This window comes from Chenopodium quinoa, unplaced genomic scaffold (assembly GCF_001683475.1).
Source record: "Chenopodium quinoa cultivar QQ74 unplaced genomic scaffold, ASM168347v1, whole genome shotgun sequence".
In the NCBI taxonomy this organism is placed as follows: domain Eukaryota; kingdom Viridiplantae; phylum Streptophyta; class Magnoliopsida; order Caryophyllales; family Amaranthaceae; genus Chenopodium; species Chenopodium quinoa.
The window spans coordinates 32,087-48,639 of record NW_018742483.1 but is presented as its reverse complement, the minus strand read 5'-3'; the positions used below and the strand labels follow the sequence as shown (position 1 = coordinate 48,639).

At 32.7% G+C, this 16,553-nt stretch overlaps 1 protein-coding gene across 1 annotated transcript; it reads left to right on the top strand.

Annotated features, from left to right (window-relative positions):
- The first annotated feature begins 8,494 nt into the window (after positions 1-8,494).
- Positions 8,495-16,158, top strand: LOC110719091 (protein trichome birefringence-like 3). The gene is made up of 4 exons (XM_021897994.1): positions 8,495-9,645; positions 10,724-10,907; positions 11,027-11,214; positions 15,558-16,158. The coding sequence occupies exons 1-4, from the start codon at positions 8,786-8,788 to the stop codon at positions 16,063-16,065; spliced, it is 1,740 nt and encodes a 579-aa protein (XP_021753686.1). The 5' UTR covers positions 8,495-8,785; the 3' UTR covers positions 16,066-16,158.
- Positions 16,159-16,553: the final 395 nt, after the last annotated feature.

Genomic DNA, 16,553 nt, shown 5'->3' with positions numbered 1-16,553 from the left:
AAATAAGCAATAATAAAAAAAAAACCAAAACAAATGTACAAAAGGGTAAGTGTTCCAATGTCTTTGATATGAAAATATCTTCGATAAGAACACGTCTCAGATTGCGTCTCTTATCGAGTGCTCGGTATCGTGCCTGAGAAACATGAATGCCAAGTGAGTGATAGACCGCATGATCGGGATTGCCCACACTTATTAAAATAAAATAAATGCTAAAGCAAAAGAAAGAGCTAAAAAAGGAGTTAAAATCCTCAAGCATAAATACAAATATTCAAAAGCAAGGTTGCACACCTTGGGGGCTTATATAGGGTCTTGAGCCTTTATCCCCTTCTTCTTCAATCCTTTAGCCTAACCACGTTACAACCCTTAAAAAGACCTTTTTGAGGTATACACACTTGTGCGAGGTTTGGCTAGAGCTACGTTCGGCCTGATTCCTAACGGATACGTAGGCAACCTCACATCGAGGTGCGGCCGTAATAAACATGCATTCATATTCACATTCACACACTTACACCATGATCATATCAAGGGATCTCCAATGCTCATCCCTTTTCACTTAGAGCTAGACTTGGGGGCTTGATCCCTACATCATTAGATTAACCTAGCCTAAGAGTCACCACCATTTGACTCTTTTAATAAATAATATATTTCCACACACTTAGCTCTTGCGGCCTAGCTTTAGTGTCACTGTCACACACTGCACACATACATGACCAAATATATTTCCCTTAGGAACCCATTGTCATGAAATCTTAACGCTGAAGCATGCTTCGTCAGAATCACTCATAATTGTCATTGCATCACGAAGTATGAAGTGCTTAGCCTCCGTGCCTAAGTTACCCAAATAATTTCATCATGGAGTCAACCATTGAGATAGCCTAGGATGGATTAATCCTTGAACCTTGAGAGATAGTATCAAACAACATTTGACTAAGCTCATTCGACATGCATATTCAAACTTTTGATTTTCTTTTTCGCGTCTTTCTTTTTCGGGAGAAAGTCGGTACCCTCCACAAAAATGACGGAAAATTTTTGCTTTTCTGCATTTTCGAGTCAACACAATGCACACACAAGTCATGTACACATTGATTCATGTCGTGTCATATCATTTTAATTTGAGTCTAACACATGTGTCATTACACTTTGAGTCGAGTCAACCTCGAGTCGGTCAATCACATCGAGTCAAGCTTATACCTTGAGTCGTGTCAAGTCAATGAGTTAAGCAACGTTAAACCTTAGGTCAACCCTAAGATGATTAAATAAATTGGCAAAGTTCTATAGTCAAAATAAATACAGGTGCAGCAGAATAGGGAAGACCCTATCGCAGCGTTCGCGACGAACAGAGCAAGAAACAAAACGGAAAATTGAATTTAAAGGAGAGTACGTGTTGGCGCCAGTCCCTAGGCATTGGCGACACTTTCTGTGCTTGGCGTTAGACGCCAATTCCAGCGCCTGGCGCTAATGCCATATGTTTGGCGCTGATTGATTTTCAGCGACGCCAAAGCAGCCAGCCACCTGTTAGGGATGTGCTAGCCTTTTACGATATATTTCGGGTTCCTTGGTACGCCAGTTAGCCCCTATAAGCAATATTGACATGATTGAGTAGTCGATTTGGTTACAACAGCAAATAAGTGATCGACCTAATGAAAGATCGTCTCACTTAGCTTAAGGCGCCTAAGAATTGGCTCATTAACAAAAAGTACCGACATACTGGTTCATTCGCAAAAGGACACCGACATACAGGTTCAAGAGCAACGAAAGCGCCGACGTACAGGCATAGCAAAAGCAAAGTTCAGGCGAACTTTTAAAGATCGACAACGTTCGCTAAGATTGTGGAAGTTGTCACCAAAGATTTGAGAAGATAGCACGAGATGGGCGGTCTTCGACAGCGTTCGCTAAGATTGTGGAGGTTGTCACCCAAGATTTGAGAAGATAGCACGAGATGGGCGGTCTTCGACAGCGTTCGCTAAGATTGTGGAGGTTGTCACCCAAGATTTGAGAAGATAGCACGAGATGGGCGATCTTCGACGGCATTCGCTAAGATTGTGAAGGTTGTCATCCAAGATTTGAGAAGATAGCACGAGATGGGCAGTCTTCGACGACTTTTTCTATGATTGGAAAAGTTGTCACTATGATTCAAGAAAAGGCTCAAGATGTAGCAACATTGATCAACGGCGTTCCCTATATTGCGGAAGATCGTCAAAACAAACAGCAAGATGGCGTTCCCTAGATTGTGGAGGGTTGTCACAAAAACTAAGGATTGTTTCAAGAGAAATGATCTTTGATGGTATTCCCTTGGATGTGGAATATTATCAATGCGAATGAGGATTTTTTCAAGAGAAATAATCTTCGATGATGTTCCCTAGGATGTGGAATATTATCATTGCGGAGGAGGATAGTTTCAAGAGAAGCAATCTTCTATTTGGAAGCAGTTACAAGGCGTAGAGGTTTTCAAGCGGGATGACATTCTCTAGCTTGCAGGAGGTCATCAAAACAATCAGTTACTTTCAGAGACGTGTGCTCGACGGTGTAAGATACGCGTTTCTTAACTCTTCTATCTGTTTAACTAACGCTAGTTTTGCAGGTTTTGGCGTTATAAGATTGATTTAGGTTCGCAGAACGTTCTGAATCATTCTCCGTCCTTATCGTTACTTTGACTTTTGTTTTCGAAACTTGCGTTTCTCCAAACTCAGTCAAAGTGGGGCTTCTGTAGACACCCATTTGTGTCTCCCCAAAACCAAACCCAATGATGAGTGCCTTTCACGCCGAATCATAATCGAATGAAACGAAAGTGTGGAAAGGTCTAGTGTTGCGGAAAGTTTTCTTTTCTTTTCTTTTCTCTTCTCTTTGTTTTTGAAAACTTTATTTTAAGAAAACAGTCAATCCAGTTTGGTTGATCCATGATATGGGTCCAATAGTGGTGTAGTTGGATGGGGCTTGCAAAGACCTTTCCAACGATATATTATAAGCCCAATTCCGATGAGTATTGAGGAATTTATGGCCAATTTACTAAACTGGGCCCGGTTTGAGTTTTAAGTACGGCCCAATGATCTAGGGGAGGGCCTAATATAATTTATCATTCCTAATGCAATTAGGAATGGTTTTGGTCTTCTAGAACATTCTAGAAGGTTTTATCATTCTTAATTCAATTAGGATTCTTTAGAGTTTTAATTAGATCAAATAGCATTTTCGACTAAAATTTATTATTTTGTCTTCCAGTATGGTAAAATTATCAGATTTTCGAAAACGTGTTAAAATCCGGTTTGGCGTCCAACCCAAGGCCTTGGCGCCTGGAACCAGGATTAGCGCCAAACGCCAGCCATTGGCGCCTGCGCTAGCCACTGGTCCTGGCGCCAATGAGCCAAGGCTGGCGCCAAGTTGTTTTTGCGATCTTCAGGCTCTGTTTTGATAAATTATCTTTTTTATTGCTGATTTTCTCTATAAATATCGTATCAAAAACTCCGTTTTGGAGGACGGATTGTGATTTATCATTCACCACTTCTTTTATTCTTAAGTTTTAATAAATTCCATTTTCATTCATCATCTACAATCTTCAATCGTCAACAAATTAGTTTATGAATCATTAATCTTTCGTTCATTCTTTCTAAACTTTATTCTTTAACACAAAATTCCGCATTCACAAGATTTTGATGCACCTAGCCATATTCGAAGTTGCCTTCGCCCTAGACGTGAAAGGTTTTAATTTCTGAGGGTTTGGCCCCAAATCTCTATTTCAATTATTTAATTTAATTGTTTTGTTTATTTTTTTCCTTGAAGTTACTAACGTGTGTATTTTGTAATTAGAAAGAGGTACGAGGCATCCAAGTAAGTACTTTATTGATTAATTGATTTTATGATGTAGACATCATGTTTATTATTATTTTGATTCCTAGTATCATGTCTAGGGTGTTTTTAATATTAAGCATGATTAAGAATATGATGCTTCCTATGTTCTTTCTAACATTTATGATTTGATTGATGATGAATATTCATTATGTTGCTTGATATGCATATTGTTATTGCTTGATCACCTTTTATTGCAGGTTAAAGGGAATTGGTACTTGTAACCATGCTTAATAAGATAATTAATAATCTTGTTTAGGGTTAATTGTGATTATAATTCAAGTGATCGCCAATAATAGATTTGTTTGTGCATTAATATTCAACCAACATAGATTAAACAGGTTTAGGGTTAATCCTATTGATTGTATGTTAGTCAGAAAGCGCACATGAATACGAGCAGAATAAAGTAGAGGCCTATTATTAGGGCAGGTTCAATCTCTTTTAGGTTGGATTTGTAACATCATCCCCGAACCCTTATTTGGTTCATGACCTTATGGAGTTGGCGATCTCTTGGATCGTTAAGGGGTGTAACCTTCACCTCGTGAACGGTTTACAAGTTCCTTAAAAACTTGTTAGCGACTCTTTTGCTCTATCTTCTTCCCTTTTGGACGCCACCGTACTTTAGTGTATGATCACAGTGGGGTTCGAGCTAGTGGGATTTTTTAAGGCTTGAAAATATTCCCTACACTTAGCTACTAGCTTTTGATTTAAATAAGAATTAATATTTTAATTAGCTTCTTAATTTAATTTTATTATCATATCAACACTTATTTTTTGGCAAGTTTATTCTTAAGCAATTTAGCTTGGCAAAGCTAATTTGCTTAACCAGGCTAATTTCATTTTTTAATTCTAACGGTTAAGCTAGTAACTAGAAAATTTTCTAAATTGGAAATTGCAATAAGGGAGAGTTGTTTGGTTGACAAAAAAAAAATAGTGGAATAGAGGAAGTTGAAAATCTTAGGAATTTCCACTTCCCCATAAAATCGAGAAATTCAATTACCTAGCTTCCCCTAGGTAAATAAAAATTCCTATGAAAACTTATTTCCCATATTGCAAACTAAAAACTTTAGAAAAATCACATGAATTTAATGTAAGCAATTTAATTCCCACTTCCTTTTATTAACCAAATATTACCTTATAAGTGTTACACTTATCAAATTCGGCCGTATTTTAATAAGTGTTACACTTCATTTTTTGGAAAAAAACTACATTTAAATATTATACTTCCTCTGTTACGAATTACTCGCAACAAAGAGGTATTGTTTGTGAGACACAAAATATAATTTTGTTGCGACTTGCGAGTAATATGTAACGGAGAAAGTATCTCTCTTTTCTCATGGTCTCCACCTAAACCCACTACTACTTTTATTATTATTATATCTTTCCTCTCACATTCATTAATTTTCAATAAACTATTAACCCAACTATATTTTTTCAATAATTATTTAATACTCCAATTACCCCACTTACTTCTTATTTTATTTAAGTCAATTGATTTGCCTAAAATTATGTACCAGTCAAAGTGTAACACTTATTAAAACACAGAGGGAGTATTCTTTTAGCTAAGTGCCTTTAGATGTTCTCACTCCATAGTCTATACCATGACACCATAAGGGGAAAATATTTTGGCACACCAAAATTGATTTTGTCACAATTCTATGTGAGATAGCAGTTTTCTATGCTCTTCACACATAAAGGTGCCAAAATCAATTAGAGGTGTGCCAAAATTAATTTTCTAACATAAATTTGTAAAAACTACTCCCTCCGTTTTTTTATTTGCATCACTTGGAATTGCACAGAGTTTTAGGAGAGTAATTGTAGACACCTAAAAATGTCTCCCCAAAACCAAACCCAATGATGAACAACCTTTCACCGCCATTATTGGTCGGGTTGAGTATTTAATCTTAGATTACTTAAATCCATATTTCTATTTCATAAACCAACCCAACTTCTAGCCCATTTCCCCAAACCATAACTTATTTTCCTCTTTTCGTGCCTTTAAACCCAAAATAATTCATTTCGTGTCCTTTTTATAAAAATGTTTAGTCCAGTTTATTTTGGTCCATAATCTGGGTCCAATGATTAAATAGTTGGATGGGGCTTTAAAAGAGCTTTCCAACGATATATTATCTGCCCAAATCTGAGTTATAACGAATAAGTTATGGCCAAAATATTAAAGTGAGTCCAAACCGAACCTAAGCCCACCTTGCCTACGACCCAATGATCATGTGGAGGGTCAAAATTGTTTAATCCCATTCCTAAACCAATTAGGATTAATTAGAAGCTTCTATAAGTTTCTAAAATATCTTAATTATCCTTTTTGAAAAGATAAGATTAACGAGTTTGAAATTGAATAAAACTGTTCTTTTTGAAAATCCTATTTCTATCCGAATTGAAAGACGTTCAAATATAGACAGATATTATTTTCGTGCATCATATTTTTTATACAAATTTTATATGGTTGGATAGCCCTTGAAATTATCTCCAATGATATATTATAATATCAATTCCGAGCTATAACGAAAAAGATATGAATAAAATGTCAAACTCTATTCAAAACTGACACCGTCTCACTATTTCATCCATATTTTTTATTCTACAAAATATTTTAATCTGATTCTAATTGGGTTAGAAAGTAGACTTCAAGATCTTTCCAACGATATCTTATTAATCTTATTCCGATTTCTGGATCAAAGGATATGATAAAAACAAAAACCGCAAAAACTGCTGTCTATTGAGTTTTATTCCGATTTAATTCGGATCTTATCTTAATTCTTCGACCCCTCTTTTTTCTCTATAAATAGAGGTCATATCACCCCTTTTTCAATCATCAACAATATTGATCATCAAATCCTTCTCTCTTCCTCTCTTTTACACCAAAAATCATTCTCTTCTCTCTCTACCATATTCTAAGCTTTAAACATATATTACTAATTACACCATTCTTCCCTTAAGCACTCCAAGGAGTCTGTACTAAACCCAAGGTTCCGTCCTTAAACCAAGGCGTGAAAGTTATAAATAACTGAGGGTTTGGACCAAATCAACTCTACTTTTTATTTAATTTAATTATTTCTATTTAATTTATATTTTTTTTATTGAAGTTACTAACAATTTAATCATGATGTAGCAATTTAAAGGAACGCGCAGAATGTCAGTTTTTAATTAATTTTATTGCTTATTTTATTTTAAAATTGCTAGTATAATTTATATTTGATTTGACTAACGCTATTATTGTTAAATTGCTTCCAATATTAATGTTAATTTTATTATATTATTGATCACCATATTGCATGTTTAAAGGGAATATGTAATTGAAAATCACGCCTAATAAGATAATTTGGACAACCGGCTTAGGTTCCTTTTTAATCTTGTTATTAATTCAAGTAATCACTAATATTTTAGAATTATATGTTGCATGAATATTAAACCAATTCAGCTTAATAATAGTTTGGAGCAAATTGAATCTTTGTTTGTATGCCTTTGAAATCGCAGGAATCACTTTTCACTATAAGAATCGAGTAGAGGCCAATACGGGCGAACGTGACTCCATGACTCACTTCGTACCATCATCCCCGATCCTCCTTTCGTGATTCTGAACCATATGGAGTTAGTAATCTCATGGATTATGAATGGGGTGTAACCTTCACGGGTCAATCATTATTGCCTATCGTTGTCCCTTTATCGTGGTTGCCTTTTATGATCCGTGAACGGTTTACAAGTTCCTTAAAAACTTGTTGGCAGCTCCCTACTTTCCTTGTCCCTAATCGTATTATGTTAATTCACACTTCCTATTAGTGCCAAACATATTCACCACATGCTATAACGTAGGCGCACTTCGACCGACGCCTACAGTAATATAATAAGTGTGTGAATAAATTATTAATGTGAAAGTAAGATGAGGACATTGAAAGAGAAAATATGTGAGAAAGGATATATATTTTTATTATTTAAGTGGGGATCATAGAAGAGAGAATTAATTAAATAATTTGAACGAGGTTTAAACTAAGAGAGAGAATTGATAAAATATACCACATCCGTTTCTTTTTAGTTGACACGTTTTCTTTTGGAATAAATTTTTTACCTTCCATTTACAAGTTACCCAACTTGTTTTTTCATTCTCTCTCACCCTCTCTCCTCTCCTTAATATATGTGCCTAAAGTAGTATAAAGTTACAAAAATAAAAGTGATACATTTAAAATTAAAACACCTATGAAAAGGAAAAAGGAAGTGATAATAATAATAATAATAATAATAATAATAATAATAATAATAATAATAATAATAATAATACTCCCCCCGCCCACAATTATCCGCAACATTTGCTGTAAATGAGTGCTCTCTATTTTGTGCAACAATTTTTTATCTTTCCTCTTTTAGTAAATTATAAAGTGTAAAAAGATCTTACCAAACTTAAACATATGGGATCATTTTCTCTCACTTATTTCCCATTCAATAACAAATTTAAACATATGAGACCTCTCTCCTATTTTCCTCTTTTATACAATTTAATTAATTTAAATTGTACTAAAAGTTTTGTCTAGGAGTCCGCAAAAAGGACGTTTGGTACAAATAATTGTGGAGGAAATTAAAAAAAAAAAAAAAAAAAAACCCTCTATGGTTAAAAATATAAAAAAAAAAAAATACACGTAAATAAAAGTGAATAAAAAAAACATAAACTCTATTCGAAAAAAAAAAAAAAAACATAAACTATTACTGTACTCCGATTTATTTATAAGGCACTATTTCACACAGCTATATCTGACAATGACTAGTACAAACCTGTTCATCACTACTAAAAGCACGCAAGAAACAATAATTTACTTTACCATGCATTCCACATCCACAGAAGACATTAACTACTCCAAGACTTTCTTTCTTTTCTTTTTTATTTATAAATAATTTCCTCTTACCAATTAACTTAAAACCCATTTAAAGTAATCTTTCCATGAAAACATTACAGAAATATACTCATAAAGTCATGGAGTTGATTTCCACAATAAAAGATACATGGAAAATCATCATAATTGGCACCATAATTAGCTGCTTTATGCTTCTCCTTTTTCTCAACGAAAATGATCAAAAATCAACTCTTAATTTTCCTCCGGAATCCGGTGAATCCGAGGCGTTTAAGTCGAGCATTGCTAACGATGATAACCCATCAATTTTTTCTTCTTTTATTCCACCACCTTTAGCAACCAAGCTTGTTGCTCCGGAGCCTTCTAGTCCGTTATTATCCGGTGAATCGGGGATGCCAACGTCGGGTGGCATAATTGTGAAGGCTCCGGAGCCTTCTATTTTTACTTCTACTTGTCCATTAGCATCTGGTGAGTCGGGGATGCCAACGTCGGGTGGCGTAGTTATGAAGGCTCCGGAGCCTTCTGTTTTCAACTATAATCCCTTATTATTCAGTGAGCCTGAGTTGCCAACGTCGGATGGCATAATTGTCCAGGCTCCGGAGCCTTCTATATTCAGTGAACTGAACCCACCTTCCGAGCAACCAAACAGTTCGTATATATCTTCTCTTAGTCCAGTGCATCCTCCTAATGTGTCGGAGAATCCTACTATTACTCTAGCAAAGGACATTGAGAAACCGAAATTTGAAGTTGAAAATAAGGAGAATGCTGCACCAAAAAAGAAGTGCAATATTTTTGATGGAAAATGGGTTTACAAGCCTGAAGTAGAACCTAGTTATTGTCCGTTGAAGTGTCCATTTATTGAGGAAAAGATGAGTTGCAAAAGGAATGGGAGACCAGATTTGGAGTATGAAAAGTGGGTATGGGAAGCTAGAGATTGTGATATACCCATGTAAGTATTTCATTTCTTTAATTAAAAATATGTTAATTTTTGTCTTTAATTTATACTCAATCTATCTCTTCATCTGATTTTCTAGTATTAAATTTTTTTAATGATTTTGCTTATTAAATTAAAATTCATTAAACTTTTTATCTTTATTTGATGATGAAAATAAATAAATAAAGTGATAAGAAATAAAATTTGATGATTGTTGCTTGTGAATCACTTGTATTATATTTTGTCCCATATGCATAATGTTTGGATTGTGCGCCTTACAATCAATTTATCTTCACCGAAATGATATCATTATTAATAAGAACTGCGGAGTACTTTTTTTTTTTTCTAATTAAATATACTGATTTGATTTTATTAAGGTTCATGTTTTATACTTTATGTCCTTAATATGTTTGCTTTAATATAAATATTATTCTAATAAATCGAAGTGAATTAGTCACAAGTGATGTACGGAAAATTACTTCACTATTTAAAAATACAGTACTTGTACCACGGAAGAGTTACGTACTTGCAACACTCTTTTAAATTGATTTCTTTTATCCACTAATCTTACTTGCTTTAATTATTATCATAAATTATTTACAAACAATAGAAAAATCAATCCAATAACTTTTGTTGCAAGTTTGTTTCATTTCTTGTATTATTACCCCCACAACCTTTTTAAAACTATGTGCAAATCTATGAAATGTATGGGTTTAAAAAAACGAAATTAAATATTACTCCATCTGTCCCTAAATTACATTTCTATTTTTATTGTTTATTCCTCGCATAATAGAGGAAAACAGGAATATAATTTAGGGACGGAAGGAGTAAAAAATTGTGATTTGTATTTTTATATTTAAGGTAATTTATAAAGTTAGATTTTAACACAACGAAAAGTGTTAGTACTTTAATATCTGTAGAAAAATTTAATACTTGTTCTGTTGTTCATTAATTAAAATGTCTACAATCTACGTTTACATCCTCCACAAAAAAAAAAAAAAAAAAAAAAAAAAAAAAAAAAAAAAAAAATTGTTTTTCCTTTATGAGGTATAAAATAAAATAAAAATATAACAGTTGTTTGTTGAATAAATAGGCTAAATGGGACAGACATGGTGGAAAGATTTAGAAACAAGAGAATTGTGCTAGTAGGAGACTCACTCAACAGAAACATGTGGGAATCTCTTTCTTGCATTATGTATTCAAACATTCCTTATCCTTCCGATAAAGCTCAGATCCTTTATGAAGACATTCATATTAATACCTTCTTGAAAGTTAAGGTACGGAATCTATTTAATTAATTAACTCTCTTAATGACTTTTATTACTTATTATTATTTAATATGTATAACTTCATTTAATAATTCATTATTAATTTTATGTTACATTATTGATTGTAGGAGGATTATAACTTTACAGTTGAGTTTTTTTGGAGCCCATTTCTTGTTGAACTCAACAAAAATCATTCAAGTGGGAAAAGAGTTCTTGTGTTGGACAAACTTTCACCCAATTCAGTGCAATGGCCGAATGCTGATATTATTATATTCAACACAGGCCACCACTGGACTCAAGTTCCCCCTAAAAGAGCGTAAGTTGTTAATTTAACTCTTCTCTTTATCTTTTCAATAAATTGTTTGATTAAGTTTATGGTTATTTAAATTTTACAATGATAAAATTAGATGTACAATCTAATAATGTTGTGTGTTGTGCATAATTTTTTTTATTTTGAATAATTACTTCGTATATATACTATGTTACTTGGACTCGAGTAATCATTCCTGACATGGGTACACGTCCAATTGTTTGACTCGATTATTTTGTGAAAAAATTCAATGATTTTAAACTAAAATGAAGTGTTCAAGTGTCATATTCATGTCTGAGTGTAAAGGGTCTGATACGGGTGTATAGAGGAACATTATTTAGTATTAAGTGCAATTAAAAGTATGGTATTGATATTGAGGCACGCATAAAACCCGACACGACATGGTCACACGTGAATCTGTATGCAACACCTAACAAGTGAAAGCAGGCTCATTTTGCATATTTTACAACTCTAAATCCCATCAATAAATTTTTGAACTCTTAGGTGGGCTGGGTTGGGCCAAAAATTAAGAACTAAACTGAAAACTTATTGGAACTAAACTGAAATAAATTGAAAATAATCTAAAGAGAACATGCCCTTATAGTAATTTTAATGTCATTTTTCATTAAGCACTTTTTAATAACTAATATACTGAAAATTAGGAACTGAACTGAATTTATTAAAAATGAACTGAAGTGAACTGAAAATAACCCGAACAGAATAGGCCCTTAGAGTAATTTTAATGTCATTTTTCATTAACCACTCTTTAATAACTAATATAAAGTCTTCCAATTCTGTAATCAACGTGCAACAAACTTCTAATGTCATGTACATTTCTAAATGAACTTTATTATTACCTTCGTTAACAGTTATTTGCGACAAAGGGGGTTTTTGCGCGGACTTTTAGGCAAAAGTTTTTAATCATCATTATTTAAAAATAAGGGTATGTGGTTAAGTATTAATCCTACCTAAAAAAATAATAATAAACAAAACCCAGGCCATAATCACCGAAACCCAAAACTTTCAAACCCACTAAAACCCATGACCCAAAACCACCACCAAAACCATCAACACCAAACCACAAACCCAACCAAAATCACCACGAACCAAAACCCAACAAATCACCACGAACCAAAACCCATAACCACCACCAACCAAAACCATCACGAAACAAAACCATCGAAAACCACCACAAACCAAACTCAACCAAAACCACCAAGAACCTTCGAAATCCTTCGACCACCACCAAGAACCATTGAAAGTTTGAAACCAATCGACGAACCAAAAACCAATTACCCACCCATGAACCACCTGCAAATCCACCTACAAGCCATCAATCGAACCACAAATCAAGCAAACTACCCACAAATAACCAGATGTGAAACCCGCAAACAAGGATGGATTGGAATTTGAAAAGAGATTTAAGACGAAGAAGATGAATTGAGAGATGAAGGAGGAGAGAGAAAGATAATGGGGAAATGATGAATTGAGATTAATATGATTGATAGGGTGGGAAGGGTTGGATAATTAAATTAGATTAAGGTTATAATGTATCAGAGGACCATCTCACCCAAAACCTTAATCTAATGGTTGAGGCCCAAGAATATGTTTTATACTCTATTACTTCCCTTCACATGAAAGGCCATTTGGGCTTGAAATGTGGATGCAACACTGGCCCATCCATACCTGGCGCAAATTAATTTCACTTTAAAGGAGGGGTGGATGAGATTTGAACTCGTGACCTTTATCTCACGTTGGCTCTGATACCATGTTAAAAGACCATCTCAACCAAAAGTTTAAGTCGATGGTTGAGGCCCAGAAATATGTTTTATATAATGTTTTGTAATTAAGTATAGTATTATGTTCTAATAATTTTTAAGTCAGGGTATTTTGGTCATTTTAATAGAAAAAAGTTATTAAAATAAGAAAGAAATAAGTTTATTGCAAATAATAGTTGACACTATTTTTCGATAAATGTTGCAAATAACTGTTAAGGAGATAGTATTTTAAAAGAGTACATTATTTTAACTATTTAAAAAGAATGCATAATAAATAATTTGGTGGATAATAAATTGGCCAAACCTGGTCAAGAATATATACTACGTATATATATATTAGATTAGATGAAGCCCGTGCGATGCACGTTTACTTTGATTTTTTAAAATTATTATTATTTTTGTATTAATTTGTTAAAATTTATTATATATTTAGATAAAATTTCTAAAATTAAAAGATAATATATAATTAATTTAAACTTTAAAATTTCATTCGCCGATTTTGCCTACGTGGCATTTGAATTATTTACTTTAAAAAAATTAATAATCTCTTATGTAATTGGCTACAACAAAAATTTATAATCCTATGTGGCGCGCTAAAAAAATTAAATCTTACGTGACTCTTTAAAAACTCGGGAAAAAACTCCCCTTTATATATATAATTAGATTTTTTTTTTTTTAACGAAGCATTTATATTTATACGGGGGAATATAATAATTGGAGGTGGTTGACTAGAGATGGATAATTGCGAAAAGGAAGCACGGGCCAAATGATTGTGGGTGAACAGGGAAATTAGTGGGGCTCAAATTTAATATAGGTGATTATAATTTTACTCCGTATTGCTAGCTTAAGTTTTACTCTTTATCTTTCTTTGTTTTTTTTTTTTTCTTTGACATAATCTTTCTTTGTTTTTTAGTTACTTCATAAAATTAAATTTACACATCATGTATCAAGTACCCTCTCGATTTTAATTTTAATTGTAACACTTTAATTAGTATCAAGTTTTATTCAGTTGAATTTAATTTATTAAATATTGTGTAAGTGCGGTTAGCGAGTTAAAAATTACCCCCTCCGTGATAGCAGGTTAAATATTTATGTAATTAAAATAATTAATATAGAGATGAGAAATATTAAAAAGTGTGAGTGAGATAGAAATGGGAATTATGTGAGATGAAAGATATAATAAAAATAATACTTCCTCCGTTTTTTTATATTTGCATTACTTTTCTTGTATGAATGTTTTGTTTTTTTTTTTATTCTTTTTCTATTTGCATCACTTCTATATAGTAACTTAATACTATATGTTATTATTTCTCTTTCTTACTTTAAACCCTACTCAAATAATTTATCATTTCTCTCTCTTATGGTCTCCACTACTATATCTCATATACTTTTCCTTTTATGGCTCCTACATTACTTTTACCATAATAAATTACTTATCCACTCACATTATTATATTATACCTAATTCATTCTCCTAAAACTCGGTGTAAACACAAGTGATGCAAATAAAAAAAGGAGAAAGTATGAGATATTTTTCATTGAGAAATTATATTATTGCAAATAAAAAAAATGATCGATTTTAGGAAGTGTAATAATTAAAAAAAAGGGATGGAGTACTACACTTTTTTTTAATCCCAAATTGCATATTCTTTTGCGGTGTGTTTGGATTGAAGGAAATGGAGGGAAAGGAAGGGAAGAGAAATAGAGAGGTGGAGTATTTTTCATTTGAATAGCAAATGAGGAAGGGAGGGAATTGGAGGGGAGAGAAATGGAATGATTAAATTGTAGGAAATTGATTCTTTTAACAATGTGGAGATTTGAAAGGAAAACTCACCATTCTTCCCTTCCCCTCCTCTTCTCCTCCCTCCCCTTCTTTTCCTTCCCCTTTCTTTATGCAAACAAAGTAGAATTCAATGATAAGGATTAAGGTGTCCAAAGATAAATAAAATTGATTGAACACTTTATTACATTTTTGGAAGAACTTGTACCAATGTACATCTCTTACACAACCCATATAATTCACTTTTTTCATGTTTTTGAATTAGGGTTAGTGAGAGATAGAAATTATAAAATAATGATAGAAATTCTTACTAAAAATAATAGTGTTGCAATTATTATAAAATAGGTAAACGCTCAAAAATAAAAAGTGTTGCAATTAATATATAATAGAGCGAGTATGTTATGGTTTGGTTTTAGGAATTTTGTTTTTTTTGTTCAAATTTTTTTTTTTTTTTTTTTGGTGAAATCTAATTGAATGGTATTTGAACCCTAAGTTTTCTAATTTGGTCTTGTTTGTTTTAATTTTTATGTTAGGTCTGAATAAATATCTCTTTTTTTTTTTTTTTTTTTTTTTTTTTTTTTTTTTTTTGAGGAAAGTCTGAATAAATATCTTTACCACATATACCAAGAATATAGATTTCTTTTACAGTAATTAAAAAGACATATAAAGTAACTAATCACACGACTTTCATGTCGGGAGACACTAACTAACACCAACTAGATGAAATATCAAATAATGCTTGTTTGTACTATTCACTACAATGAACCTCATAATTTGCCTTACTTTTTTCAGATGGGACTTGTTCGAATACAAAGGAAAGCTGACAGAGAAAATGCCACTACACCAAGCATTTACACGGGCGATTAGAACATGGGCAAATTGGGTGGAAAATAACATCGACCAAAAGAAAACAACTGTTTTCTTTAGAAGTATTTCAGTTGAACACCAATCTTCCTTCTATAACCAATATTGTTACTCTAGAACACAACCTTTCATGGATGAATCCTTTAGATTCATTTTTCCTAGAACTCTTGTTCGCGTTATTGAAAGCGTGATCAAAGGGATGAGAACGTCGCAAGTGAAGTACTTGAACATTACCAAGTTGACGGAGTACAGAATTGATGCACATCCTTCTATTTATAGGTTTAGTGATTGGAAAATTCGTACAAAAAATAGTAGGAATCACCAAGATCAAAGAATTATTCCCGATTGTGGGCATTGGTGCCTTCCTGGGGTGCCTGATACTTGGAATAGGTTGTTGTATGCTTCTCTATATTTTGACAATTATGTATCTAGCTAGCTCTTGAAATTTTGTTATATTTAAACTATATATTCTTGATCTGAATTGTTTAATAAGTTGAATAGAAAGATATGTCTACATTGAAGATGTGTATAATGATGAATTATTTGAAGAATTGAAATTAATTAATGATTGATTCTTGTTTTTGTTTATTTTATAATTTTGTTGTAGCAATGATTATTGCTTAAACTCCTTTAATTTACTTTTTATTGTAAACATACATAGTACATTAGTACTTTGTGCTTTGTAGAATTCTATTCTCATTCTGATATGTAACTACCAATGTTGGCAATGTGTATGTTATAAATTTATAAGTACAGAGTAATTGAATGTAAAAAATAAAGTAAACAATTGTTGGTAAGAATCTCATGCTAACCCTGACGGTTTGGCCTGATGTAAATGATTATATCTACAGTTTTGATGTTAAAGGTTCAATTATCACTTGATCACTAAGGAAACTTTGGCTCTGTTTGGTGGTAGCGTTTGAG